The sequence below is a fragment of the Rhipicephalus sanguineus genome, chromosome 2, assembly GCF_013339695.2.
Source record: "Rhipicephalus sanguineus isolate Rsan-2018 chromosome 2, BIME_Rsan_1.4, whole genome shotgun sequence".
NCBI lineage: Eukaryota > Metazoa > Arthropoda > Arachnida > Ixodida > Ixodidae > Rhipicephalus > Rhipicephalus sanguineus.
In genome coordinates, this window is record NC_051177.1 from 153,332,369 (window position 1) to 153,359,192 (window position 26,824).

General features: G+C 45.4%; 1 protein-coding gene across 1 annotated transcript in view; it reads left to right on the plus strand.

Annotated features, from left to right (window-relative positions):
- LOC119383812 (MAM and LDL-receptor class A domain-containing protein 1) overlaps nt 1–26,824 on the plus strand; it is a 167,892-nt gene that overhangs the window by 117,681 nt on the left and 23,387 nt on the right. The window contains exons 34-36 of the mRNA XM_049412968.1: nt 2,181–2,333; nt 5,011–5,119; nt 8,944–8,999. Of these exons, the coding sequence (XP_049268925.1) occupies nt 2,181–2,333; nt 5,011–5,119; nt 8,944–8,999 (318 nt within the window). The remainder of the gene's footprint in view (nt 1–2,180; nt 2,334–5,010; nt 5,120–8,943; nt 9,000–26,824) is intronic.

The window sequence follows — 26,824 nt, forward strand, 5'->3', positions numbered from 1 at the left end:
ACCTCTCGAAAAACATCCCCAACACAACGGCGCTAAGAAAATATTAACGTAGGACCGCGGTTGTGAAATTTTCTGGCCTTCATCTATCGCGTCAAAGCGCTCATTTAGTCACTTTTCCGCAGTACTCCGGTGTCATGCGGAAAAGCATATTAAGATTTGGAAGTGGCCTCTAGCTGTCGCGGGTCACAACACATCTGGTTCAATAATTACACAGGCGCGCACGGGCTGCATATTTACGGGTGCAAGTATGATTGTTGATGTCTAAAGGCTTTACTGGCAATCCTTCAGCGTTGTTCATGACTTTGCTGCGGCGCTGCAAAAGAATAAATGAAAATGTACGCCAGCTTTCTTTTTTGGCATGCTAATTTTTTCATGCTTTCTCTTGTTACGAGTTTCGGATGATACGAATATTTTTGATGATGCTGCAGGATTCGTGTCACCGAGGTTTTACTGTATATGTGTTGCTCAAACCTGCATCCTCTACTTAAAGTAGCGGCTCCTGTACGTGGGGTTCTGTGCGAAAAGGAACACTGCGCGCAGTAAAGCACTCATATAGCACTTTCCACTGTATCTGCTGAAAGCCTCAATTTCCTTATAAAAACAATGTCTGCAAGTACCTGTGGGCCAGGAATATTTATCGTTAAATGCTGAATAGTCGTAATGCCAAGCGGGTCCTTCAAGATTATTCAGACATGTGCGCGCGCGATGTCGCAAAAGAAAATGTCTGCACCACAAACAGGGGTGCCGCAGGTCAGTTTGTCACCTTGCTTTAGAACGATTTCAGACCACAACGTTTTTGCCATTGTGGCTTGCAACGTTTTCCAAGAAAGCTGTTATGGGAAGACAGCAACATCCAATTTTGGTGCCGTAGTTCTCCGCCACCGCCAGTGTCCATAACCGCTATCGCGCGAAACGAGAAAAAAATGTCTGTGACCAAGCGGGCTTTGAACCCAGGCCCTCTGCGTGGCAGGCGAGTAGGTACTCACCACAGAGCCACGCCGGAGTTTGAAACTCCCTCGCAAAAAGACCATATACAGACGTCACGTCGGGCAAGGAATCTCGTTAACATGTGCAATACAGCATGGTAGAACAGTAATATAACAACTAGGCATTACACATTCTGAGTTGCGTAAAGAGGGGGTGGTTCAAAGACCACCCTTTGGGCGCAACATTGCCGCGGTCCATATGGTAGAGCGAACCCATTTTGTGACGCTCCAATCCGAGATGTGACTGCCACACTTGTTGTGGACTTGCACAGGCCTACAACTAAGCCTTCTTCGCCACCACCGTGCTTTACAGATGTGTAGCGCGTACCTTGTTTCTCCGCAGAATGAACAATATTGGCATGATAGGTGTTTCCCTAATTCGCAAATAATGTAATGTTTTATGGCATAGTGGGTACCTTGGAAGTGTACTTGTAGTAGTTACCCAAGAGAGTGTGCAATGGGCTCCAAAAAGGGGACTACGTTGCTTCGAGCAGCAACTGTGAACTTTGATCATGAAGGCGCAGTCGAGAGAGCTGGCGCGCGCGCTATATTGACATGGATCAACAAACGGCTTGTATACCTTGTACGTGCTGTGCATTCCCCGCTTACTTCGCGTTGAGACGACAGACAGCACGAAAACCAATTCGCTCCCTGGAGCGGCTGTATTCCCTTATACCAGCATTTTTGTAGAGTCACGCGAGATTGGATCCAAAAGAGTTAGCTGCTAGGCTTATTACCTGGTATAACATTCCAATTTGTGGCTATCGCATTCATTGCTTGGCCCTTTCAGCGAAAGTGTGATTTTTTTGTACTGCCGTATTATTCAAACTTTTTTTCGGCACTTCCCGGGCTAAAAATTAGCATTGGATTGGATTTCATCTATAAAGGAGCATTTGCATATAATTTCCTTAAATGTACGAAATTCAAGTTAACGATGTTTCGGTATAATGAAGTAAATTGCTGAATCTACTGACTTCGTAGCCGGGTTTCACTGTTGTGTAACTTGTACGTTGGATGAACCGCGAAGTACTGTAACGAATTACCTCCCGAGCTTGCTCTCATCACTTGCCTCATTTTACATATCGCAAGCACCTTCGGATATCGCTGAATGTAACCCAAGACACCTGAAACCTTCAGGCTGCTTTCTTTTTCTCGTTTATGTGTTGTTTATAAAGAATGCTTCTTTACTTTCAGCATGCCCACATTATTTCTGCTTGAACGGGGGCATATGTGGATGGACCCCAAAAGCACCAAGTCCCACCTGTGATTGCCGCGATGGTTACGAAGGCCGCCGCTGTAATTTATTGACCAGCACCGTACCGGAGGCGGGAAATCTTACCTCAAAAGGTATCTCCTGCGCGCTGACTATTTCTAAAGAAAAGTTGCTGCGAAGTGTACATTTTTAAGTGATGTAAAGAGAATTAGTTCTCACAGAAAATGCTCGTCTATTTAGCAGCCACAAGGCAAGAAAAGGTGCACTTTTTTAAGTTAATTCATCTCTCATTAGGCTCCGTTTAGAATTCTAGTTATATACCGGACGTCTCAGGCAACCACATGAAGATAGCTTGAACAAAACATTATCTTCGTTTTCGAATCGGCTGCTTGTTGAAACATTTATCAGGTACTGATGTCCCACGTTGTCATAGCGCCAGGGGGCGGGCTTCACTGCTAAAGCCTAGAGTCACTGTACATGGTACCTTTGCCTAAACGTAGCCTATACAGTAACTCTATCAACGCCAATGCCAGCATTACACTCGCCCTATTTGTCTTGACAAACGCCCGCAAGAAAATACACTTATCTGCCTTCGTCTATGCACTAAATCCAGCTGTCTTGGTGGCGAGTCCAGCCTTCTTTCGTTTTCTTTTCGCTCACTTCGCATTTGCAGTCGGCATTTTGAATAGGATGGTTACCCAGAGTCACGTGCTATGCTCACGGTGGCATTTAATTAAAGCAAAGCTTGGGTCACAAGGCACCTGTGCTCGGGACTTTCGCTTTCAATGCAGATGCCATAAATGAACGCGCGCGCCGTATTCTGCGGAAGCCTTCTACCGTTTTTATGCCAAGCAGATGCTTCATAAATTGGATGCATGATCAGCACCTTTTGATATACGCTCCGTGTTCATTTGTCAGGGCGAAGAGCACTTTAAAAGAGAGTTCCATGGTAGGGATGACAGGTGGGTGTGTTGGTGGGCGTGCTAGACAATGAAATTTATTAGCAATATGAACTGATCAGCTAAGATTCCATGCGACTGGGGTGATGAAAGATGGCGGAGTAATGCTGGCTATATCGCTTCGGTGCAGTCACTAAAGACAGCCACCAAACAGACCTGAAGTGCATCGAAGAGGTTGCGAGATAACATAAGTATTTTTTGTATCTGTTGTTCAGATTTGCATGCATCAAATTCATTAATGCATAACTGGTACTAACTGTACGCCAGAAAAATTATGTGTTGCCCTGCCCTTGACCAATACAGAGGTCGTTTTACAAATTGCCACTTCCTATCGTTTCTGGTAGAAACTTTATAGGCACAGTAATGTTTAGTCAACATTCTGACAAAAAATTGCTGGCCACCTGCTTATGATGGGAATACACTTGTTATTTTGTTGATATATGGTACCATCAGGGTCAAGAGACATTGCAGAGAAGAGTGGCAACGGAACGAGAAGAAGCAATAAGCTGGTAAACATAAGCAGCCCTAAAATGTCTAATTATGAAATAATAGCTATGATAATTATAAACAAAGAAATAAAATAAAGAACATTTTCATAGCACGAAGTATATGGTTCTTGGGATGACGCAAAGCCGATTTACTAGTAATGAGCAGAATGATTTTGATGTAATTCAAAGAGAAATTTTCTCCCGTCCAACTGCTTCAAAGAAGGCACATTGTATAAGAATAAATATCAAATATTCAAGAACAGTGCTCCGTTATGATGTTCTGCTATCTGGATTCTTGGTCATATTACTAATTCGTCGCATTTTCTTTCAATTTAACATTATTTATATGTTACCTGCAATCTGTAGTGGACGAATTAGCGAAACCGGTTGTGTCTTAGCGCGATTTCGGTCTAGCTAAACCATACAAAAAAGGACATTCAGATGTGACAAATAGACGAAAACAATGCACTGTTAATACTGAGTCAATTTGAAGATAGATGTCGCCATGATCACTCGTTAATAATTGTGTTTAACCTTCTCCAATGCAGACAGAAGGAAAACAGTAAGGAAAGAATTCAGTTCGCGTAGGCGTTGAATAGTTTACACATATAGAACTGACACCAACAACTGTATAGAACTGCATCTTTAACCTAACGTTTTCCGTAACGGTGATTAATGCCACTGCCTACCAATGTAGGTATGCCATGCTCTAAAAATGCGCGTCACTACCGCGTATGCAGCTAGCCTTTGTTCGCACAACCTGCCATGACAAAATAAATGAGTATGCACTTCTGTACCCTCATACGCGTTCACATCACTGTAGCTGCTGTAGGTAGAATTTTTCAACAAATATTTTTCATGGTTGAAGCTTCACTCTTTCAAACAAATTCAGAACCGCATATTTTTCGTTCAAAAACACTAAGAGCACAGGTCAGTTTTACGGTCTGTTATGCTGTTCCACATCTCAGAAAGGCTGCAAACACACCAATAGTTGCATTTAGTTTAGGAACAATAAAGGTCGTGCCTATACGAACCCCTGTTCACAAAATCGTTCTTGCTTTGAATCGCATATACATGCGCGTAACAATTGAAAGGGAGAAATTTTATCCTTATTGAAGCCAACCAACCGGCGTTATTAACTTATGTAAACTACATGCAATAATTTGCACCTATAATTAGCTTCGATTCACGTTTGCATTGACGGTCATTCATGCAGCAGTGCACGTCGGCCCCGGCTTACGGAATTACAACGACACTGTGTAAAGATAGCAATATTTCAGTTTCCTGTGAAACCTTGGACATATAAAATATCCTTGATCAATGTCGTCTTGATAAATTCGTTTTCATTCTTTTTTATTTTGCAGAATCTGGATCTGCTGCCGGAATTGTGACAGGCATAGTTGTTGTTTTGGCCATCGTGCTCACAGCCGCTGTAGCCGTTTTCGTTGTGATCCGCAAACGACGCAACACACAGTGAGTATTTCTCTTAGCCGTGCAAAAAAATAAAAAAAATAAAATAAATTGTGGTGCGACTTCTTCGACCATTATTTCTATTTACGGAATGTTGAATTCTTAAGGGGGGACGCGGGAATCGTTTGTAACTTTTTAATTTCTTAGTCTAGGTTGATTAAATTTAAACACTAGAAATTATCTTAAAATGGCAAATTCAAATTTTCATAATTATATCTAGTTTTTATTTTATAAACATTCACAAGTACCTTGCTTGTGGAAAGTCTGGCACAGAGATGAAACATGCTAGGCGGCTGAAACTACTTTGTATCCTTGCTCACATACTGTTTGTACTTAATGACACTTTTTAGATTTCTTTTATTACGACCTTAGTAATTTACTGCGGAACATTACATGCAAATCTATTTGTCTCAGCTAATCGTGCCATGCAGTAATTATAAAATAAGAAAAGAATGAAATCCTAAACGAAACTTCCAAGAGTGTGTTGAAGTATAGCACAGTCTATGGATTACAATAAAACAAACAGCATAAAAGTAGGTCTAGCCATAGTTGTGCTATGCTTTCCACAAGCGAAGTAGCAGGCACAGAACACTGTTTTGAGAAAATAGAAAACAATGATTTGGTTGCAGTTGACCCTATGCTAAAGTGAGCCAGGACAGTATTAATGATATCCTTGCCAGAAGGCAATCTTTTGGGCCTCTACTTCTTAGCTTGGCCTGATTTAGGAAGTTTATTACCCTCTATCATTTACCGCAGACGCTTTCGTGCAGCCCCCTGGAACGCTAGTGCACGAGGCTGCATGTAAACATTTGTGCATGTTGGACTGTATCGCAGTATTTAGGCCAGGCGGCCTAAATAGTGGTGTATTAGTTTGGTGAAGCTTCGCGATCACCCCTGTCAACTACTTACGCCTAAAGATTTATTTCCTTGTACAATAAACCGCACCGGCGCAGCAGAGCCGACGCCTTCTCGGCAGTTCGAAGCTGGCGGCGACCTCGCACCGAACTATACTGCCGACGCATTTTCTCACATTATTAACTATTCTAAGTGAAACGAGAACGCTCCTCGACTAGTGGTACATTAGACGCCCGTTTTATCGAGACGGGATCAGGAACATGCGTGCACGAAGCTCGGGTCTCAGTGGCGTGGCGCGCGAGCAAGCGTGGGCAGATCGTCTCCGAAGTAAAGCTGGTAAAGCGGCACTCGCGCGTCATCTGATAGGTAGTAAGCTTTTTGATGATAAAGTGCTATGGTTTACATTGCTGTCACTTTATTAACGTCCCGGCAAGGGATGATACGACGTTGCGACAACCCAGTCGCTACGCCCCAATCTAATCACTGGCTCGCCCGATCCATGCGATACCGTCCCCTGTTTTCCTCCGTAGGAAACTAAAGAGGCTTGCACATTGTCTCCCGTACGCGCCTCACCTTTCGAACAGCGGCGATTCTAGTGCTTACGGCCGCAGAGTGATCAAGCAGCGAGCACTCCGCTCGTAAACACAGCGGCTGTCGCCGTGGCAACAACCAGTAGAAAAGCGTATCTCAACGGCCCATAGAAGCGCCGCGTACACTGCAAGGTTCGTGAGAGCGCTGTCCAATTTTTTTGTTGTTTGCGCTTTTTCTATGCGGTGATCGCAAGCGAGAAAAGCGGGAACGGAAAGGCGGAACTTTCAGCTTTTGAACGATGCCAAGGTGGCGGCGCTCGGTGGCAGCAAAGACGAGATACCACGCCGTGAATTGTGCTGTTTTAGCGCTATTTTGGGCTTCTTTTTCACCGACATCGCTTACAAAATTATTTTTTTCGAGCACTTAGATTGCGTTTTCAGCGTAATCGTTTAGATACTGCGTAAATAAGAGACAAGAGATGCCAAAACGAGCGTTTTGGAAAAATTGATCTTTTTGGCTATTTTCACGATTTAATCCCTGTGTCCCCTCCTTAAATAACTGACAATTAGATTCGAACGGTGTTACAAAATACATATTTTCCTGGTTCGTCGCGTCAGCAAATTACCTGTAGGTTTTCTTGCTGTACTGAAAAGAAAGAGAGGGATTAGCACAAAAAGAGTTAAAGATTCCACTCCCGAACAGGCAAACAGAATAATACTTCTCATACTATTCCCACGTCAGGCCTGCTTTTATAAGCTCGTATTTTGCGGATAAATTTTAAATGCAGCCTCGTTCAAGTGAGTCAATGATTGTTATGCTCAATGAAACACTACGCTTGGCTGAACAATTAGTCTTATAAGGCTGCATAGTGTCAGTGCGTGGTTGTCTTGCTTGGGTAACATGTTCTAAGTAGGCTCGCTCACAGACACCCTGCTAGATCTAATGCACATATTGTTCGTGATATTTGTTGTTAGTGCCGTGTGCTTAGAAAAAAGTTATACTATTTAGAGTACTACATACACTCCAATACGGGAGAGCTGTATGAAGCTGCCTCTATATGTAGTATCTACGTTTCTGTACGTTCAGCAAAGTTGAACTGTACGAACTCAATCAAATTGTGTTTGCTAAAAGTGAGATGATTTAGAGTACTGCGTACTCTGCTAACTAATAGCTATATTCAGCTGTGTCTGCATTTATTGTTGTTTATAGAAAAACATGCAGAACCACCTTTGGGAGTTGTCTAGGTGAGGCATAAACGTTGAGTTTTATTTAGGTATCGGCCACCCTAGAACGCAATTTTCAGGCGGCATCTAAAAGGCGTGTTCTTTCCAGCGTTCATCAGCCTATGGGACGGCCCAACGAAGTTATGACGGAATGACGGAAGCACAGCGAACGCGCACTTTCGCAGCCTCGCATCTTCGAAATTCGCGTGCCGGCATTGCCGTTTACGTTCAGCTTCGCGAGCGTCCATAGCTCCGTTACGAAGGAGAGTGCAACGGGAGCGAGCGCGCGCTGTATTATATACGAGCGCACAGCTGTGGCGGAGAGAGAGAAACGGGAGAGGAGAAACAAAGCGGAGCCAGCGCTCACACCACCTCCTCGCTCTCACGCGAGGAGAGGGGGGGAGAGTTGGCGCATGCGCAGTATGGGTGTGGACGCCGCAGAACGGACACTGCTCCGAGCATAAGATGCTTTCGCATCTAATAAAGAGTTTCATCTTGAACAAGCCGACTGCTGCCTTCGTCACCGTCACGACCCCGTGACAATATATTTATACATTCCGTAGAGTAAGCATTCATTACTCATATACATAGCGCAATATTAGAAAAGAAAAAAGCAAACATAAAACCTTTTGTTGAAATTTCTCGAGGCGTGTACAAGAGAGCATTTGAATTCATTTTACTGAGCGTCGAACACCTCACACAAGCGCCTTTGCTTGATACGTATACAAAATTTGTTTTTCAATCGAGAAACGATACTCTCGGAATACATTTTCTGACAATCAACACACAGACGACATTTTGCGAAATTCGGAAGGCTCCCACGTGAGCAAAAATTTTTTTCTCCGAAATATTCTCGAAATTAGTCAGTTTTCAATGCAATAAATCAGCACCATTTTTTTCGAATACAATTGAGATGGTCGCCAAAATGGCTGGGACGTTTGGTGCGGGATGACCCATATTAGAGCGCACACTACCCATCGGACAGCCGGGGACACCGTAAGCGGTAAAATCGCTGCGCAGGTCAGTCAATAGCTTCCATTTACTACCATCAAGAAACCGTGAAACCATCACTGCTTATGCCTATCACTTTGTATTTTATTCTAGACAAATGCATGCCGAATGCATTATCTCATCGTAGAAAAACACTCCACTATCTGCATGAGTCACTGATCTTTAGTTGACATATTGCGCTAAATCAATATTTATACTTCTGCGCAGGACTCCACCGGCCTTCGTCGACAATCCTTCATACGATGCATCAACGGATGATACAGGCAAGCATATTATGACTGTAACTTCGTGCTTTCCTTAAAATTATGTTCTTACTGTTCGTAGGGAGGTTGATTTGCATCTGAGACGTACATCCAATGTTGACCACTTGGTGTTTCATTACGAAGCTGCATACCTCTCCTCGGAACGGTTTCGTCTCCGTGGACTAAAAACAAAACGCCAGGCCCATAAACCATTAACAGACGCTCGCGCTCGCAGGCTGCTCTGCTAGCATATGCGCTCGTCCCTTGCGTTTTCACCTAGGACGCGGAGGAAGGGCATTCAGATAGGGGGCGCGTTCGCTGTAGACTCGTGCAATACTGCAACGCCACAACTAAATTTCGACGTCTAGGTGGTTTAGGGCCCTTTAACAATTGCAGGCAAAGGGCATATCTTTCTTTGCAATGAGGCATACAGCAGAGCTCAGTATTCGTTTCGACAAAGAAAACTACAAAACAAGTATCAAAGCCGCCTGCTGGGTGTTAAGGCACCTGTACATAATGGGAACACCCTTCCACGCGTTCCCGGTAGCGATTAGGTTGCAGCTGCTTTGCACTTCACACGAGGGCTTCGAACGACGTCAAACGGTCCATCCTTTTCCCCGCATGTGATTTCCTCTGTTATATAAGAAAGGGTTCGCTGCGATTCGCTGATGACATTGCATTGATGAGTAACGCGGGAGACGAATTACAGCTCATGATTACTGAACTGGATACGGAAAGTAGAAGAGTAGGTCTGAAAATAATATGCATAAAACTAAAGTAATGGGAAGAATCTTGGCAGAGAACAGCGCTTTGTGATAGGTGGCGAGACACTGGAAGTTGTAAAGGAGTACGTCTACTTAGGACAGGTAGTAACCGCGGAGCCGAACCATGAGAGTGAAATAACTAAAAGAATAAGGATGGGATGAGGCTCACTCGGCAAGCATTATCAAATCATGAATGGTAATCTACCACTACCCCTCAAGAGGAAGGTATATAACAGCTGCATCTTACCGGTACTTACCTACGGAGCAGAAACTTGGAGACTTACAAAGAGGGTTCAACTTAAGTTCAGGACGACGCAGCGAGCGATGGAAAGGAAAATGATAGGTGTAACCTTAAGAGACAGGAAGAGAGCAGAGTGGGTCAGGGAACAAACGAGGGTTAAGGACATCATAGTTGAAATCAAAAAGAAGAAATGGATATGGGCCGGGCACGTAGCACGTCGGCAGGATAACCGGTGGTCATTAAAGGGACACTAAAGGCAAATATTAAGTCGACGTTGATTGTTGAAATAGTGGTCCAGAAACCTCGTAGTGCTGCTTTTGTGCCATGTAAGTGCTTATTTTGAAATAAAATCACGTTTTTAGGGGTCCGCATCGCTTTAGCGCGCTTCAAATCTCCTGCCTGAAAATACGACTTTCATACGTCACTGCTGCCGTGCCCAACGTTGCCCGCTTTTACTGCGCGGCCGCCGACACTATAGTAGCAGCCGAGCGGAAGTAGCGGGACCCACAGTAGCAACAACGGCGCTGCGGCAAAGACTTGCTCGGATGGGCACATTCGAAGCCTTCACCACGGTTGGTCTCGTAATCCTCAGTACGAAAGGGCAGCGAGCACACACGCAGAGGTTTTGACTGTTTAGCACACTGGCGCAATGGCATGACACTAAGCCACTTCGAGCGTAAGGGTTCATTCCGCGGCACCCAGTGAAAAGACACACCGGTTTCCTTGCTGCAGCACTGGCGTTGTGCACCATTCGGGCATCCGGCAATATCACACGCATGCGGCATTTTGTCGAACTTTCTGTCAGAGCGACTTTCACGAGCGCGCAAAACACGCACGGCAGTACGCGATCCCGAAACTACCACTGAGACTGGCGAGGCGCAGTTCGGCGAAAACGGAACCTTTGAACCACGCGCGCCGTTCCCCATGGCAACGCCACGGAGGTTTTGTTTTCCATGAATCAAGCGGAAACGAACAAACAGCATTTTATTACGTCTTTTGAGGCTCGGAATGTTCTTTTTTTACTGCTGCTACTTTGATTACTAGTGATTTATTGTAGGCCGACTTCCATACGTCATCGGGATCACTTCGAAAATGTCCCACTCGTGGCGCTCATCATGTGATACATTTAGCTTAATTTCTCGGTAAGTAGGGCACTGCTGTTGATAATACTGCCGTTTTAGAAGTTTTCATACATTGGGCTTTCACTCTGACATAAATTGTTATTTGCCTTTAGTGTACCTTTAAGGGTAACCGACTGGATTCGAAGAGATGGCAAACGCGTGAGGGGAAGACAGAAAATTAGGTGGATAGATGAGATTAAGAAGTTTGAAGGTATAACGTGGCAGCAGAAAGCACAGGACCGGGTTCATTGGCGGAACATGGCAGAGGCCTTTGTCCTGCAGTGGGCGTAGACAGACTGATGATGATGATGATGATGATGATGATGATGATGATATGAAAGGGTGACCCGTCTGGCAACTCACTCAGTTCATTCAAGGACTGCCATGGGTAGACCACGAAAATAGACACCAGAAGAACAGCGTGAATACAATACACGACGAAAGGAACAAATTCGTCTTGCTGAAAATGGTCGCGGAGCCTATCACAGTCTAGCACAGCGACCACAAAGCAATTATGACTAAACCATTTTTCTGAGGTAATAATAAAACATGCCCCTTCCTCCCCCATCAACATGTATAGTGTTTGATAGAGCTTCTCTGTCCAACCACCTTCACAGCATTGATTGGAGCCATAATTTTTTTTAAATTTAGCCGGATATTCAAGGCTGGTATGCAGCGCAAGAAATTGCAAGAGCTAAAAAACTATAATTTATAAAAAAAATTCGGCAGATCCCACGGTACCGTGGGAATCGATGTTATGCGAAGCATGCGCGGGATGGTGACTCTGGCGTAATTTTTCACATTGAGCGAAACGTTACGAAATGACGCTAGAGAAATGTGGAAGTGGTATACGTAAACTCATATGTTGAAGAGTCGCATATGTATTATATAACCAGTTGTTTACAGTTGCGTAACGATGCCAACAGCAACATGGGTGTTCCCAACATCAGACGCGGTAAGCTGATATGCAGTGCTTATATTCTTCAATACTGGATAGAGCGAATCCGAACAGGACAAAGAGGAGACACAGACGCACAGGACAGGCGTTACTCGCAACTAAGATTTATTTAGGAAAGTTTCCCTGGATATGGGGTACGCAGCCGAGTGGCACGCGCAGGCTCCACTGCACGTACGTTGCAGTTGTTACAGTTGCGTTACAGTTGTTATGCTTATACTAGTCCGTTATGAATGATGGAGAACGCACGCACGTTTCACAGACCTCTGCGTATGTGTAGGAGGGTTTCTTGACAGTTATTGAGCAAGGTCATCATCACCGTGATCAATGAACACCAGAGGCTGGACCAGACTTGTTATCAGATTCGTTCGTGATCGCAGCTATGAGGGGTCTAAGTGTAGTGAAGTGCAAGGCATAGCGCAGCTGGTGGAAATCCTGGATGCCTCTTACGATGAAATGATCTATGACGCCTCCTGTCCTGGACGTGGCAGCGAGGTCTTTCGATGCCCTGTCAACATTCGAGCCGTCTTTCACGCAATATAAAGAGGCGTTGTTGGGTATTGATAAATCCATGTTGAAGTCACCAGTAATGACGAGAGGCCTGGTTCCCTCCTCAGATTTATTGTAGGAAACATTGTCTCTGATTTCTGCGTAATCGACGAGTGCCTAGTAGTTGAGCGTCTTCCAGAGGCGTTCTGTCTTCAGCTTCTTCACTTTCCTCGTGTCCGCCGCGGTGGTGTAGCAGTTAAAGTGCTCGGCTGCTGACGCGAAGGTCGCGGGTTCGATCCCAGCCGCGGCGGTGGCATTTCGATGGAAGCAAAATGCTATATGCCCGTGTGCTGTACGATCTCGGTGCACGTTAAAGAATACCAGATGGTCAAAATTGCGGAACCCTTCGCTACGGCGTCTCACATAATCATATTGTGGTTTTGAGACATAAAACCCGAACAATTATTATTATTGTTATCACTTTCCTTGCGTGTCAATGTGTGTGTTCGCGGTTACTGTGTTGGTTGAGACTTTGTATCACCTGTGGCACATGCCCGCATAACATGAACTCTGGTAAGCGGGTATGTGCCACATGTGACTGAGAGAAAGGGTTTCATGCCGTACGCGACAGGTATTTTGCGTTATTCATGTCATGACCAGTGAATCGTGTTCGCCATACACTGATCCCCTGCTATGCCAATTTTGGTGTATTTCAAGTTATGGAGACGACCAGGAGAGCGCCCAGACGTAGGCGGCTAGATAGATAGATAGATAGATAGATAGATAGATAGATAGATACGTAGATAGAAACGCCCAAAGTGCCTGAGGTTCGCTAAGAAATGCTTCGCATTTAAAAACTAAAATACATATAATTTTAGATTTATCGTGTTGATTGGTTAAGAAAATAGCAACGGATGCTAATGGCGCTTGCTCACTGCGACAAACCTGAAATTTGGCTGCAAGCTGAGAAGGTGCAAGTACAGAGGATAAACATGCAGCAGATTCATCATAAATACAACACCATTTCGTTGAAAAGAGCCTTCGCAAAATGTGACGTCAATGTATCTGCTCAGTTCTTCTCTTATTTTCCAAGTAAATCCACGTTTCTATTGCCGCTTGTTCTGAAAACTTTCCTTTTGAAAGTATGACGGCGGTGGAGTGTCATTGCCTTGTGCTAAAATAACTGTCAGCGAAGATGACAGTAAGCGAGTATATGCCAAATCTTGCCGTGTAAAAGGCTGCCTATTTAAGAGTGCCGTGAGTGGAGCCCAAGATTTAGCTATGAACTTCAGTATAGACACCGGTATAAATAACTAAACAGGCTTTGTTTTCTGTTGTTTTCTTGCCTTCCAGGGCCCTTCAACTGACGGACCACATTTCTAAACAGGCTCAGAGGACGTGGATACAGTGTACAAAAGCAAGGAGTCGGCACCTGCTAACCACTTTATTTATATTGTTGGTAACGTTGTACGTCAAGTTATTCAAAAGCCGGAAAAAATAAATCAACCGGTGAATTTCAGTGCTCAGGTTACGTTATTGAAAGCGCTCACTCGACAATATGCTACAAGTGCAGGCCACATTGTCGTGAAGTGAACAGAAAATGCCGAGCTTGTGTGTCATATGTAAAATAACGGCGAAAAAATAATAAATATTTGGGATGGAAATTCCGTAAGATCCCTATTCGACAAATATGGTACCGTCATTTGTGATACGCAAACCGGCAAAAGACGCAAAACAACTTTCTCGGGGCACTACTATGTGAATGCTTGTATTGTCGAAAGGAAATGGTAAGTTTTGAACAACGAAATGTCCAATGCGATGTGCAAAACAAATGAACAGAAGACGAGCAATGTGCCGCTTTCCCTGTCAGGTGCTTCCAAATGCTAGAACTTTCCTTAGTCCTGTTGTTTCCTGTGGAACACCGCTTTGCCTCACCTAGGTTTTTACTGAGAATAGCAATGTGCGGCGCCATCTTTTAAATTTTCATACCGCTGCGAACTGCTCAGTTTGGGGTGCAACCAACTCAGCCAAATTTTTGGTCGGTACAGAAATGCAAAACGTGTCCGAATCTCCTGGCGACTGACCCTCATGTTTAGCTTAGACGCCGACTCCTCGGAATGAATACAAGATTGTCCGAGTATCGTGCTGACAGGTGCTGTGAAACAGTGCCTCCACAGAGCGCTAAAGCTTTCGTCGCTGCGTGGTTAACAAACAAAGCGTTCTTCTGGCTAAATGTCGTGGGGCTAATGGTGGGAAGGATCTTGTTCTTTATGAGCATGGTATCTGTTTTTGATGCTTATCTAAGCGTCTGTGATGTGCACCTTCACAACATGCAGGCCATGCTGACTGTCAGCAGATTGCGCAAGCCACTTAGTGCGACTAACTTCACTGGAACCCACAAAGTACCGCAACTGTCTAAGAGCGGGCAGGCAACACTGCGCCTTTGTGGCCAGGTAGCAACACCGCTATGTAGCCATTCGCTTGGCGCGGCTCATATTAACGCAACTCGACCCATTCCTTCATCATACGGATTAGGAATGAAATGGTACACCAACCAGGCATGCGATTTGGTACAAGAAAATAAGATCCGGATACATAAACAGCAACCAAACTGTCTGAAGCGGGACTAATCTCAGGACGGGTGCTGTAGTGCCACCATTAGCTTTCATCTTCTCCTCGATACAGTATGTCCTCCCCGATACGATACAGCTCTCCTCCACAATACAGTTACAGTATGTTCTACCTTCAGACAGCAGAGTTGAGTGTGCGTCTCGCGAGAAACCGTACGCATGCGGTGAAGCCGCTCTCCGTTTTCGCACGCGACATGCCTAGCGTTTTACCGATAGACATTCCTGGCATGTGCATAGCCCGGCGATGACCTTGACCAACTGCAAGACTAACTGCACCAGCGTAACACTAAGGCTCCAACTTATATCAGTGGTTTGAAAGATGGCCCTCGTTGAATACTCTCGAGCTACTAATTGTTGAATTGATTTCGACTAAGCGAGTAGTAGTAGGAGGAGGAATAAACTTTATTTAGTAGAGTGAGACGATTGCAGAATCGTTCAAGGAGGGTGGCGTTCCTAGTCCGGGAAACCGTGGGCCTGAGCTTACAGCTTGGCCCTTTTCAGCAGACGTCGCTGGTCTTCAAGCCTTGAGCTTGTCAGCTGGGCCTCCTACTGCTCGGCGTTTCGTCCAGTGATATCAGCAAATAAAACTTAGGTTTCGTGGTCACACTATGAGCCAGTGAACGTCCAATCAGATCAGCATCAATGGATATATTGCTAACATACGAATCTGTATACGCAATACAACACCAAGTTCTTCTATATGGCTGCCACAGGAAAACGCACTTCCCTGCCATTCGTCGAGCGCAGTCACGCGGGACTGTTATATTACTGCGGAAAATCCAATACGTCGGTCGTTCAGGGCTCGTCGCACGAAAGTGTTTTTAGCCAGGTGGGCACCTACGGGTCGATCACCCTCTTCTGATACGTTATCTCTACGCAGCAAAGCACGTATTCTCCTCAGAAGTGCGTACATACGCGTTTTTTTTTTATCCAAGCATAGATGTGCCTTTCGATAGCATTGGCGTGGTTTTGCGCGCCACTTTAGACTGTACGAATACGATTGGTCGTTTGCGTGCGGCGTATACATGGCTTAAAATCCCACACGCCACGGGAAGTGCTAATCATGAAGTCTCCGTGTGGTTACCTGTGCAAGCTAGCCACACGGAGGCGGCTGTGTGGCGCGGGCATCTAGCGGCATTATATACGGCCGCTGGATTTCGGAAATCGCACAAACCCCCAGACAATGAGTGCTTGTTTCATTTTCAAAGAACATGCGTGCCTAGCGGTTTCTGGACATCCTAAGATCTGTTGGAATGAAATTAAGTAGATGTGAATACTCGTAATTCTAGAAACTCATAAGGTTGTCGAAATAAAAAAAATCTGTGAACTGGAAAAAACCACCCTTTCTGTTATGTTATGTTCTTATTTCTCTCGTTTTTATTTGGAAACCGGGTTAAGCAGGGGAAGTGCATGGTCGACTTCGTGCGTCCTTCGAGCATGCCACCTCTCACCCATGGCAGTCGCTAGCCATGTCACATGGACCGCGCTCGGTCATCCGCGGACCCATACCGTAACACGGAGTACGGAATGCTATTCCGTATTGGTTCTGTCTGATCAGTGAATTCAAAATACGTCAGGGCCCCCTACATGGGCAGCGCCAACGGCGCTAGGACTGACGACACGGGGCAAACGGAACAATATTCCGTATTCCGTGGTACGATATAGGCCTGCTGTTTCCGTTGTCGTGCCAAGTGAAAAAACGGTAAAGATAAAAAAGCGAAGCTTCATAAGGCATGTAAGCAGCGGAAGATGCAGGAAACCATATCGATAAGGACAACCAATCGTTAGACGAGCACCCCGACTAAATATCCTGTGACACCCCGGCTTAGGTCGGCTAAATCATGGCATCAGATGTCTCTGTGCTGCTTTAACATCGGGATTTCCCGTTCTTCGAATATACTGATGGTTTTTATTCTTTAATGACGACAGGTAAGTTCAAGTATTTTGTGAGCAGCTATTCATTTTGCATGAGTACACCAGTTCTGCGCGAGCTTGATTGTGCTGATATAAGAGCAGTGCCGCTTGACTCATTCGTCATCACGGCAGCCGATCAGCCGCCAGTAAAATATTTGTAAGGAAGGGACTTAGCGCGTTTTGTTCGGGTATGCATTTAGTTATGTTGTTTATTTATCTTGTCGACATGCACACTGCTCAGCAACTGAATCGCTAAACTCGGCCTGCGTGATGGCTGGTGCTTTTTTGATCCTGCGATGAATGCTGGATTTTTTACCCAATAGTCGATCAAATGCTGTCACTATGCGGGAGCGAAGCTTTTTCGTTCATTAGATACCAGTATGACTTATATCGGCGTCCTCAGCGCTCGGCAGTGGCGCAAGACAGCGCCAGGCGTCATGCGGCCCGATTACCACGTTTCCTTCGTTGAGCACTGTACAGCCATGTGTAACGAGCTCGCGGTTGTTGATAATTTTATCACGGGTTTGGATCTTCAGGAATGTATGTTTGCTTATCATGAACAAATTACAGTTGCGAATGAAGCTTTCGTCGGCAGGTTTGAGCTTTCGCAATGCGTGGAGGTCAGTCCTTCCCCGGCAAGAATTGTGTGAATAAAAATAAAATGATCAACTTTTGCTTCTTTTGAGTTTTGGCTGACAAATCTTCCAGTTGTAGTGGATGCACTTCACAACATACAAACAAAATTAACGAATGATGATCTGAGGGCCTCCGGCTCCCCAGATTTGAGTTCCTCAGGACTCAAATAATGTTCTTGTCATGTCATGTCATGATGGTGCCGGTAAGCGTTCTCCGTGCCAGCGCCCACTGCATCTTGGATGTAATTGAACGGTAATCTTAGGCTTAGTCGCATGCTAGTAATTTCGAAGTGACTAGCTTGATGACATGAGACAATTTAACAGGGAACATTGCTAGTCGACGACAGCTTGCTTTATAAATAGTTCTCCTTTTCACTTCCTAGTTGTTGGTGTGAATGAGCGATGTCCCAGGGCCTGAAGATAAAGAAACAAGGAATGACAGGCAGGTCAACCAGACGCGCGTCCGATTCGCTACCTTGCACTGGAAGAAAGGGAATGAGGGATAAACAGGATGAAGAGAGAACGAAGAGTGCAGCTTCGCCTGACAATGCATATATCTACGCCCCAGTAAAATTCATTCCCATTGTTGTGATAAAATAAAGGCAAAAATAAAGGCATGGGAAAAACCTGTACCTGCCGAATCATACCAGGTATAAAGCCAATAAATATAAATGAAGAGGGGTTTTAATATAACCCAAAGCGCAAATTTAGTGGACAAGCCAATTAAGTAAAAGAAAAATATGGGCAACGGTAACGCTTATCGGTCCCAAGGCGTTGGGACGACGAGCACAGAAACCGGGCATTTTTGTTTTAATGAAAATGAGACTGAGGCAATAGGGCAAAACGTGCCCAATGAACGTGAGATTAAAAAATAATAAGGAAATAAAATAAAAAATTTCAATAAAAATAAAATACATGAGGACACCAGAACACAACAGACACGGTCGCTGCGTCCAGGAGCAGGCGCAGCACTGCGGTGCAGAGCACAGTCAACGAAGAAGCGACACAGCACTTCGTGCACAGCAGGGCAAGTGTCCGCAGTGGTCTTGCTGGTTGACGCCCGCGGTCTTGCAAGGAAGACCAGGTGGTCCGGGAGAGTGCAAAGGAGCAGCCGAGGGAAAAGGTGGCTTGGCAGGATGTGAGAGCCAAAGCTGTACAGCCTGACCGGCTCGCTCACTTTAATAATCGCGCTCGAAGCCTTGTGTGGCTAGACCCACCGGGACCCAAGGGCCCCACCGGAATAGCCCCTGGGTGATACCACCACACAATGCTTCACCGTGGTATGTATTCGCTGAAAGTGTCAATGATACGGGGAATGAGAACCTGTGACGTGAGGCATGCGGTCGCTTAAAGTCCGTACAGCGCGTCCGCTTCGCTACCTTGCACTGGAAGAAAGGGAATACAGAATGAAGAGAGAACGAAAAGTGCAGCTTCGCCTGACATTGCATATCTACGCCACAATATGTTAATTGGGTCGGCGAAGTCAGTTACTGAGCTTGATGTCTGCATTCTTGGCACTGTGCTTGGCCTGGCATAGCGAAAGCATCCGAGGTCAGGAAGGCACAAGTGAACACGTTAGGGCGCACGACGAACGTCGAAAATTAATACCAATAAGCGCGGTCCATCCCTCAGTCATACGAATCTGTATAACATGAAAGTGAACCGTGTCTTCACGGGGGTATAGTTGATTTTTTCTACATTGATATGCGAGAGCTTGCAGAATGTCTATTGGTAGTTCGCAGCTATATATTGGTGTTTAGCAGCTTGACGTAGATGCACCCACGTGGACGCTTTGTGGCACATTTCTATCCCAAATACTTACGTTAAGGATCATGATTTAACCTGCCGAAGTAGTTAACATACACCTGGACACAGGTTATGCTCAATCTCACGCAAAGATGGCATCAAAGAGCACATAACAGTGGTATTCTACATGCACTGATTCAAAAGCGTCGTTATTTGAGGAGAGAAAAGCCAAGGTGTGCGTTCACCAGTAATAGGGTAACCTACGCCTGTGCCCATACGTATACTAGACGATCCTTGTGGAGAGCGAGAGCCCGAGTTCATAGCTTCATCCGTGAACGTAGCGAGAGTTTCCGCTTGCGTCTCGGTGCAGCGTGTGTCTCGCTGCACCAAAGCCTTAAAATGGCGCTCCAACACTTTCACAGCGAAAGCTCTTATTAGATCATTTCACCGGCCGTTTTTGGCGCCGTAGTTGTCCGCCGCCGCCGCCGCCGCCGGTGTCCGTAAACACTGTCGCTCGAAATAAGAAAAAAAAATTCTACGATGGAACGGGGTTCGAACCTGGGCCCTCTGCGTGGAAGCCCAGTGTTGTACGTCAGAGCCATGCCGGTGCTTGGAACTGCCTTGCAAGAAGACGCTATACAGGCTTCATGTCCAGAAGGAGCCACATCTGTATAACATGAAAGTGAACCGTGTCTTCACGGGGGTATAGTTGATTTTTCTACATTATTATACGAGAGCTTGCAGAATGTCTATTGGTATTTTGCAGCTATATATTGGTGTTTCGCAGCTTGACGTAGATGCACCCACGTACACGTGTGGTAGTGTGGTAGAAGAGTGAAATAACAACCACGCACCACACAACGCGAATTCTGTAACCAGGCGTCACACAATGCGAATTGCGCAACGAGTGGGCTGTTGGATGCTTCCAACCCATTACAAGGGGCTCTGCAATAATTCTTCATCGTCATCAGGCACAACACCAACAAAGTGCGCATAATGCCTTACATGTTTTTAGCGGGTACCACGGCTCTCCGTTGAATGAAGAAAAATGGCATAGTGGATGTTTCCCTACTTCACAGAAATTATGATGGTTTATAGCGCAGTGGGTTCCTCGCAAGTGCACTTGCATTGGTTGTCAAGCAAGCCCATAAGCCCATCATCCATTTCCTCAGGGTCTCAATAAATTTCTTCCCTCCTCTCTCTGTCTCTCTTTCTCACGTCAACGTATGTTATAATGCATGATGGGAGAGTGAAACAGCGACCGGGCGTCACAGAATGCGAATTACGTAACTGGTGAGCCGTTTAAAGCTTCCAACCCATTACAAGGGCTCAGCCACAATTATTCATCGTCATCAGTCGTCACGTAAACAAAGTGCGCATATTGCCTTACATATGTGTAGCTGGAACCTCGCTTCTGCGCACAATGATGAATAATGGTGTTGTAGGTGCTTCCGAATTTCACAAATATTGTGATTTATGGCGTAGTGGGTACCTTGCTAGTGTACTTGTATTAGTAGCCCCAAGAGAGTTTACTACGGGCTCTAGAAATGCCGCTCTTCTAGCTTTCGCTGTGACTGTGATGCGCTTTCCGCGCAGGCCTGGCGTTTTTTTTAAAGCGCCTACATCGCTGCCAACCGCATCAACGCGTAGTGGCGCTCGCCAGAACTATTGCGCGCGGAAATGACGAAGATGACCACTGGCCTATAATTGGATAAATGTAACGTTAGAAGTAATAACGGCGTTGCATCAAAAAAGGGGTTATTATTGGGTTTAGTTCTTGTTTAGGGTGCTTTTTTTTTCACAGAACGCCAACTAGACGAATGATCTGGACTTTTTCAGCTTTAAGGCTGCAGCGCCTGGCATAGAATGCGCCGAATGCCACGGCGCAGGAGGAAACACGAGGAAATGCGCTGGTGACGCTCCAGGCGCCGTTGTTTGAAGGAACTGAAGGGAAAAAAATGTGAGAGCGTTGATATAGACGCCGTCGCAACAAGAAAGATGACTAAAACTGGAAAACATGATAGAGGCGTTCGCGATCTTCCTCGTTTCGCACGTGCAGTTCACTCTTCATGCACCACATTGTTTGTTACTATCGCAACGGCGTCATCATTACGTTGTAAAGAACGGGCAACATTGTATGCAAGCTTCCCGTACGTAGGATCTTTCAGTTCATTTCATTGGGGCGCCATCAAATAAGGAATACCTAATCTTCTTAATTGGAAATCACATGCCATCTTTTCGCGCTTTCTATATTACTTTGCTGGAAAAGGTGTGTTGTTTTGACGGGTTTTGTCAAAATAATGCTAAAAATGAACTATTCTTTTTTTGCAGTCGCTGGGCTGAACGGCAAGTATTATTGGACTTGCATAAAATGAATGCTTCACTATTTTCAACAGTAGTCGCGCAAAAGTAGAGAAAGGGTCAAATGAGTAGCTTAAAATAGTTTTGGAGTCGCTTGACGCTTTGCTGCGGGTCATTTGACCCCCGTAGGAGTGTTACCGGCAAGAGTCGTCTGACTCCTTCATAAGCGGTATCGTGATCCTTCGGGTAAGGGTCATTGCACTATTCCTAGAGGGTCAGGGAACTCTCTCAGAGCGCGCCTACTCTGACCCACCAACAGAGTCACCGTGTCTCTTTAAAGAGAGTCGTTTACGTGGCAAGTCAGAACTCTCCGAAAAGAGTCTCCTATACTCTTTATTTTTTAGAGTGTAGGCTGAATAATTGCGGACTGCGTGCCCCCATTGGCCGCGAGATCGGGCGGAGTCGCCACCTGCCGGCTTCTGACTGAACCGCGCCTAGTGTGGATTGCTCCATGCATCGTCTGCTAGCCACGTTAGGTTTGCATGTGCGCGTACGTCATGCAGGTCCTCAAAAGGCTGTTTGTTCCGTTGCATTACCGCAACTTTAACCGCTCGTACGTATGCCTAACGCGATGGAAAGAGGCATTTGTCCGTGATCGGCTGTATATGTACTGTAATAAGATCAGTGAGTGCGCTTGTAGAGAATGCTGTGTGTGGTCGTCGTACCCTCCGTTCACGAGAGTTATATCAGTGTAGGTGCCGCTCTGTGGTTCAAGCGCATTGCAACGTGCACTTGGCGCTGTCCTAAAGATGAGAAGTATTAAAATCGCATGTGAATATAGCCTTTTAGCGGCTCGGCGGTAAAATAAAAAGGCTCTCATGCACTAGCGCGTTGTGCTTAGGTGCATAACTTCGGGACTGTCGTTTATAGGTTACGACACGAGCTTTTGTGGTGTATGGTCCTGGTCCCGCTACACAGAAATATTTCTGTCAAGTCACGTCTGTCACTTCGGTACTTAAATTGTCCCCTATAAAGAATAGAAAACGCAATGTACGAAAATCGCAAAACTCAGTTGCCTTGCGCAATTTTAACTTGTGGCGAAATTTATACGATAACTCCCGTGTACTTAGATTAAGGTACGCGTTAAAGAGCCCCGATGGTCAAAATTAATCGAAACTATACATTTATGTCGTAATTTCACGCGAAGCCAGATCTTTCTTTCTTTACATTATCTTGGGCGTTTGTGTTGCGTTGTAATAGATTGGCGGAAGGCAGCGGACATTATTCGCGTGAAAAAACGTACTTTGGTCCCATCAAATAACCGGGCCTTTGTTCCATTACTGTCGTGCAAGTAATTAATCGAATAAAGTTCCGTGCTGTACAGTTACCTTTGTGTACTGTCACTGGAATAAAAACAAGCGTGTACATGTTAAACGCTTCTGTAACGCTAAAGCGCTGTCAGCCACGTAGCTTTCCTCAGTAAATCTATCAACTGTGCTACATTGGAGAACTGAATAAGAAATGTGGATGAATATTTGAGCACCCAGTGCACAAAGTGCTATTTGAACTCATCGTGCAGGAATACGGGCTTTCTTATTTTTAGGGTGTATCCAGATGTACAAGAAGTAAATACTTAATTCAGTCGCGCTACAGCAGTGCGTAGTAGGTGGAACACAAGCTGAACATGTACAAATAAAACAAGAAAACGTCATCCATTGCGAAAACGCCGACTGACTGTTGCCGAAGGCGAGCAACCCCGTTTGTTGGCAGAATGCGCTTCTCTCGCAAGTAGTAGTAACGTTCAGCGCGCTTCATGCATTAATTCGGGAATGAAGAGCGCACATACTACCAGAAAGCTGCAGTCAACACATTTTATTTGCCGGAAATCGGGTCAAATCGCTCACAACGAAGCGCTGTCGTGTGCGTTTGTATACGCGCCGACGACCGCCTATCCACACTAGCGCGACGACGGTGCTGCCACATGTAGCCCGATCTCGCGGCGAATCGCTGCCGTTCTTGCTGCACTATCGCTTCAGCCTTCAGTCTACGCAACCCGAAAGTAAAAAAAACGCCAGGCCTGCACGGAAAGCGCAGCACAGTCACAGCGAAAGCTGGAAGAGCGGCATTTTTAAAGCCCGTTGTAAACTCTCTTGGGGCTACTAATACAAGTACACTAGCAAGGTACCCACTACGCCATAAATCACAATATTTGTGAAGTTGGCAAGCACCTACAACGCCATTATTCATCATTGTGCGCAGAAGCGAGGTTCCAGCTACACATATGTAAGGCAATATGTGCACTTTGTTTACGTGACGACTGATGACGATGAAGAATTGTGGCTCAGCCCTTGTAATGGCTTGGAAGCTTTAAACGGCTCACCAGTTACGTAATTCGCGTTCTGTGACGCTCGGTCGCTATTTCACTCTCCCACCATGCAATATAACATACGTTGACGTGAGAAAGAGAGACAGAGAGAGGAGGGAAGAAATTTATTGAGACCCTGAGGAAATGGATGATCGGCTTATGGGCTTCCTTGGCAACCAATGCAAGTGCACTTGCGAGGAACCCACTACGCTATAAACCATCATAATTTCTGTGAAGTAGGGAAACAGCCACTATGCCATTTTTCGTCATTCAACGGAGAGCCGTGGTACCCGCTAAAAACATGTAAGGCATTATGCGCACTTTGTTGGTGTTGTGCCTGATGACGATGAAGAACTATTGCAAAGCCCCTCGTAATGGGTTGGAAGCATCCAACAGCCCACTCGTTGTGCAATTCGCATTGTGTGACGCCTGGTTACAGAATTCGCGTTGTGTGGTGCGTGGTTGTTATTTCACTCTTCTACCAAACAAAAATTACACAAGTTAATGTGGTTCCTTCTGCACATGAAGCCTGTATAGCGTCTTCTTGCAAGGCAGTTCCAAGCACCGGCATGGCTCTGAGGTACAACACTGGGCTCCCACACGGAGGGCTCAGGTTCGAACCCCGTTCCATCCTGGAAATTTTTTCTTATTTTGAGCGATAGTGGTTACGGACACCGGCGGTGGCGGCGGCGGCGGACAACTACGGCGCCGAAAACGGCCGTTTAAATGATCTAATACGAGCTTTCGCTGTAAAACAGCTGGTAAATACGGCAATCTTCGAGCAAATTCCGCGCCGCGATATTTGAAATGTTGCCGCGCGGCCAAGAAATGTGCAAGAGAATACATCCCTGTAAGCAAAGGGAGGTAGGAGGCCATCGCGGCACTCCTTCTCCCGGTTGCGCACCCTCTCCCTCTATTTTCGACCTCCTCATTGATGTCATGACCGCATTGTTTTGTCTGTCACTATTTCAAGTTGGATACCCGGCTGCCACCAGTGGTGGAAGCGGTACCGAAGGTTATCACTGTTTGGCGTTATCAAGATGAACAACGTGACATCAATTTTAACCTCCTTGTCGACAGTAACAGCTTTACTCATGATTCTTTAAAGATTTCTTCCTTACAGATTTTGCGCTTATGAATACATTCCCGTAACAATATAAAACAAAACAAGAAACGTAATACCACTTTGCTGGAAAAGCGCTGGTGAATACGTGTTTATTATTTGTTGTACCTCTAAAAGCGTAACTAGAGGTAGCTACATCTTAGGATTGCAGCAACTACTTTGTGAAGAATAAAAGAGTAATGAGCGGAAGCTTGAGGCCAGACTCACGAAGGAAGTTTCAAAAACGAAAGCATTAGTGGCTAGAATATAACACAACCTTTGCGCAAATCGATACGCTTTCGTAGCACGATGTTATAAGCCAGAAACACAGGCTTAGGTTATTCACTTCGGTAGAAAACAAGGCAACAGCGATATGAACGAAAGACGGATAACATGGGCTTCGAGAACACCGTCTATTGTTTGCACACGCTATCTTTTTCACGCACCCCTCCTCTATTTCTCTCAAGCTGTGTGCAAATCCGGGTACGCACACAAGATCATTCTGAAGGAATACATTAGTAGTGCATCTTACTCCCAAGAGGCCTAAGTTCTCTGTCTTGTATTGAAAATCTGTCTGTGTACCACGTACCGCACCGCTGCTGCCTTTGCTGCCTGAGGCTGTCCGTCTACGATAACACACGATCAGGGGCGATCGTTTTTGTCGATGTCGTCGTTTACCGTCCAGCGTGTTTTTGCAGTCTCTCTTGTCCTGCTTTTTGCTCAGGCAGCATTCGCTGCAGCAGGTAAGTGCTCATAATTCATAATTTTGCATAAGATTCTTTTTGGCATGAATATTGGCGATAAAGTGAGGCAAGATGAAGTCAGAGGGTAAAGGTAACAATCATGTTATTGCTTGCTTAGGGCATCGTTTGTCGTTGTCAGGAAGTCCACGCGGCCTACGTCTATAGAATAAGCCATATGGATGCAATAGGCTCTGCATTACCGCGTAAATGCTGGCACAAGTGCCAAACAAGTTAGCCTTTTCCAGTTAGATGGTGCCTGTAGGACTCTCCTGCATTGTGGGAAATATCATAGGTTAAAAAAAAAGAGAGCGAAATTGATTCGCCATGCTGGCCCTGCGATAGCCAATGTCCAGGAAAGCTGGAGAAACCACCATCTCAACTGCTGAGGGGGTTATGCTGGCAAAATGCATTAGTGACACACACATGAGACAACGGTAAATACATGAGTTTTTCGATTCTCAGTTTCACAGTATGCGCCACTCCGGCCCGAGTGGGAGGGAGAGAGTAGTGTTAATTAGCATATACACTGTGTATTACACCAAGCAGTGATCGTAGGTTGGTGAAGGTGCAATTCCACTCAACCTGCATAGAGCAAGAACTAAATGAATTACCAAGAAAACAGTTGTACGCAAATGTAATCAGGATAAAACTAATTTAGTATTGAACATGATAATAAGGGCAATATTTTATAACAAGATGAAATGTAGAAAAGGCACATTAAGGAAGCCGTAACTAGAGTAAATTCTGAAGCAGCAAATAAAGTTGCGGGCAAATCACCGAGACAAGAAGTACGCAAGCTCTCTCAAACCGATAAACAGTTAATTAAGAAACGACAACAAA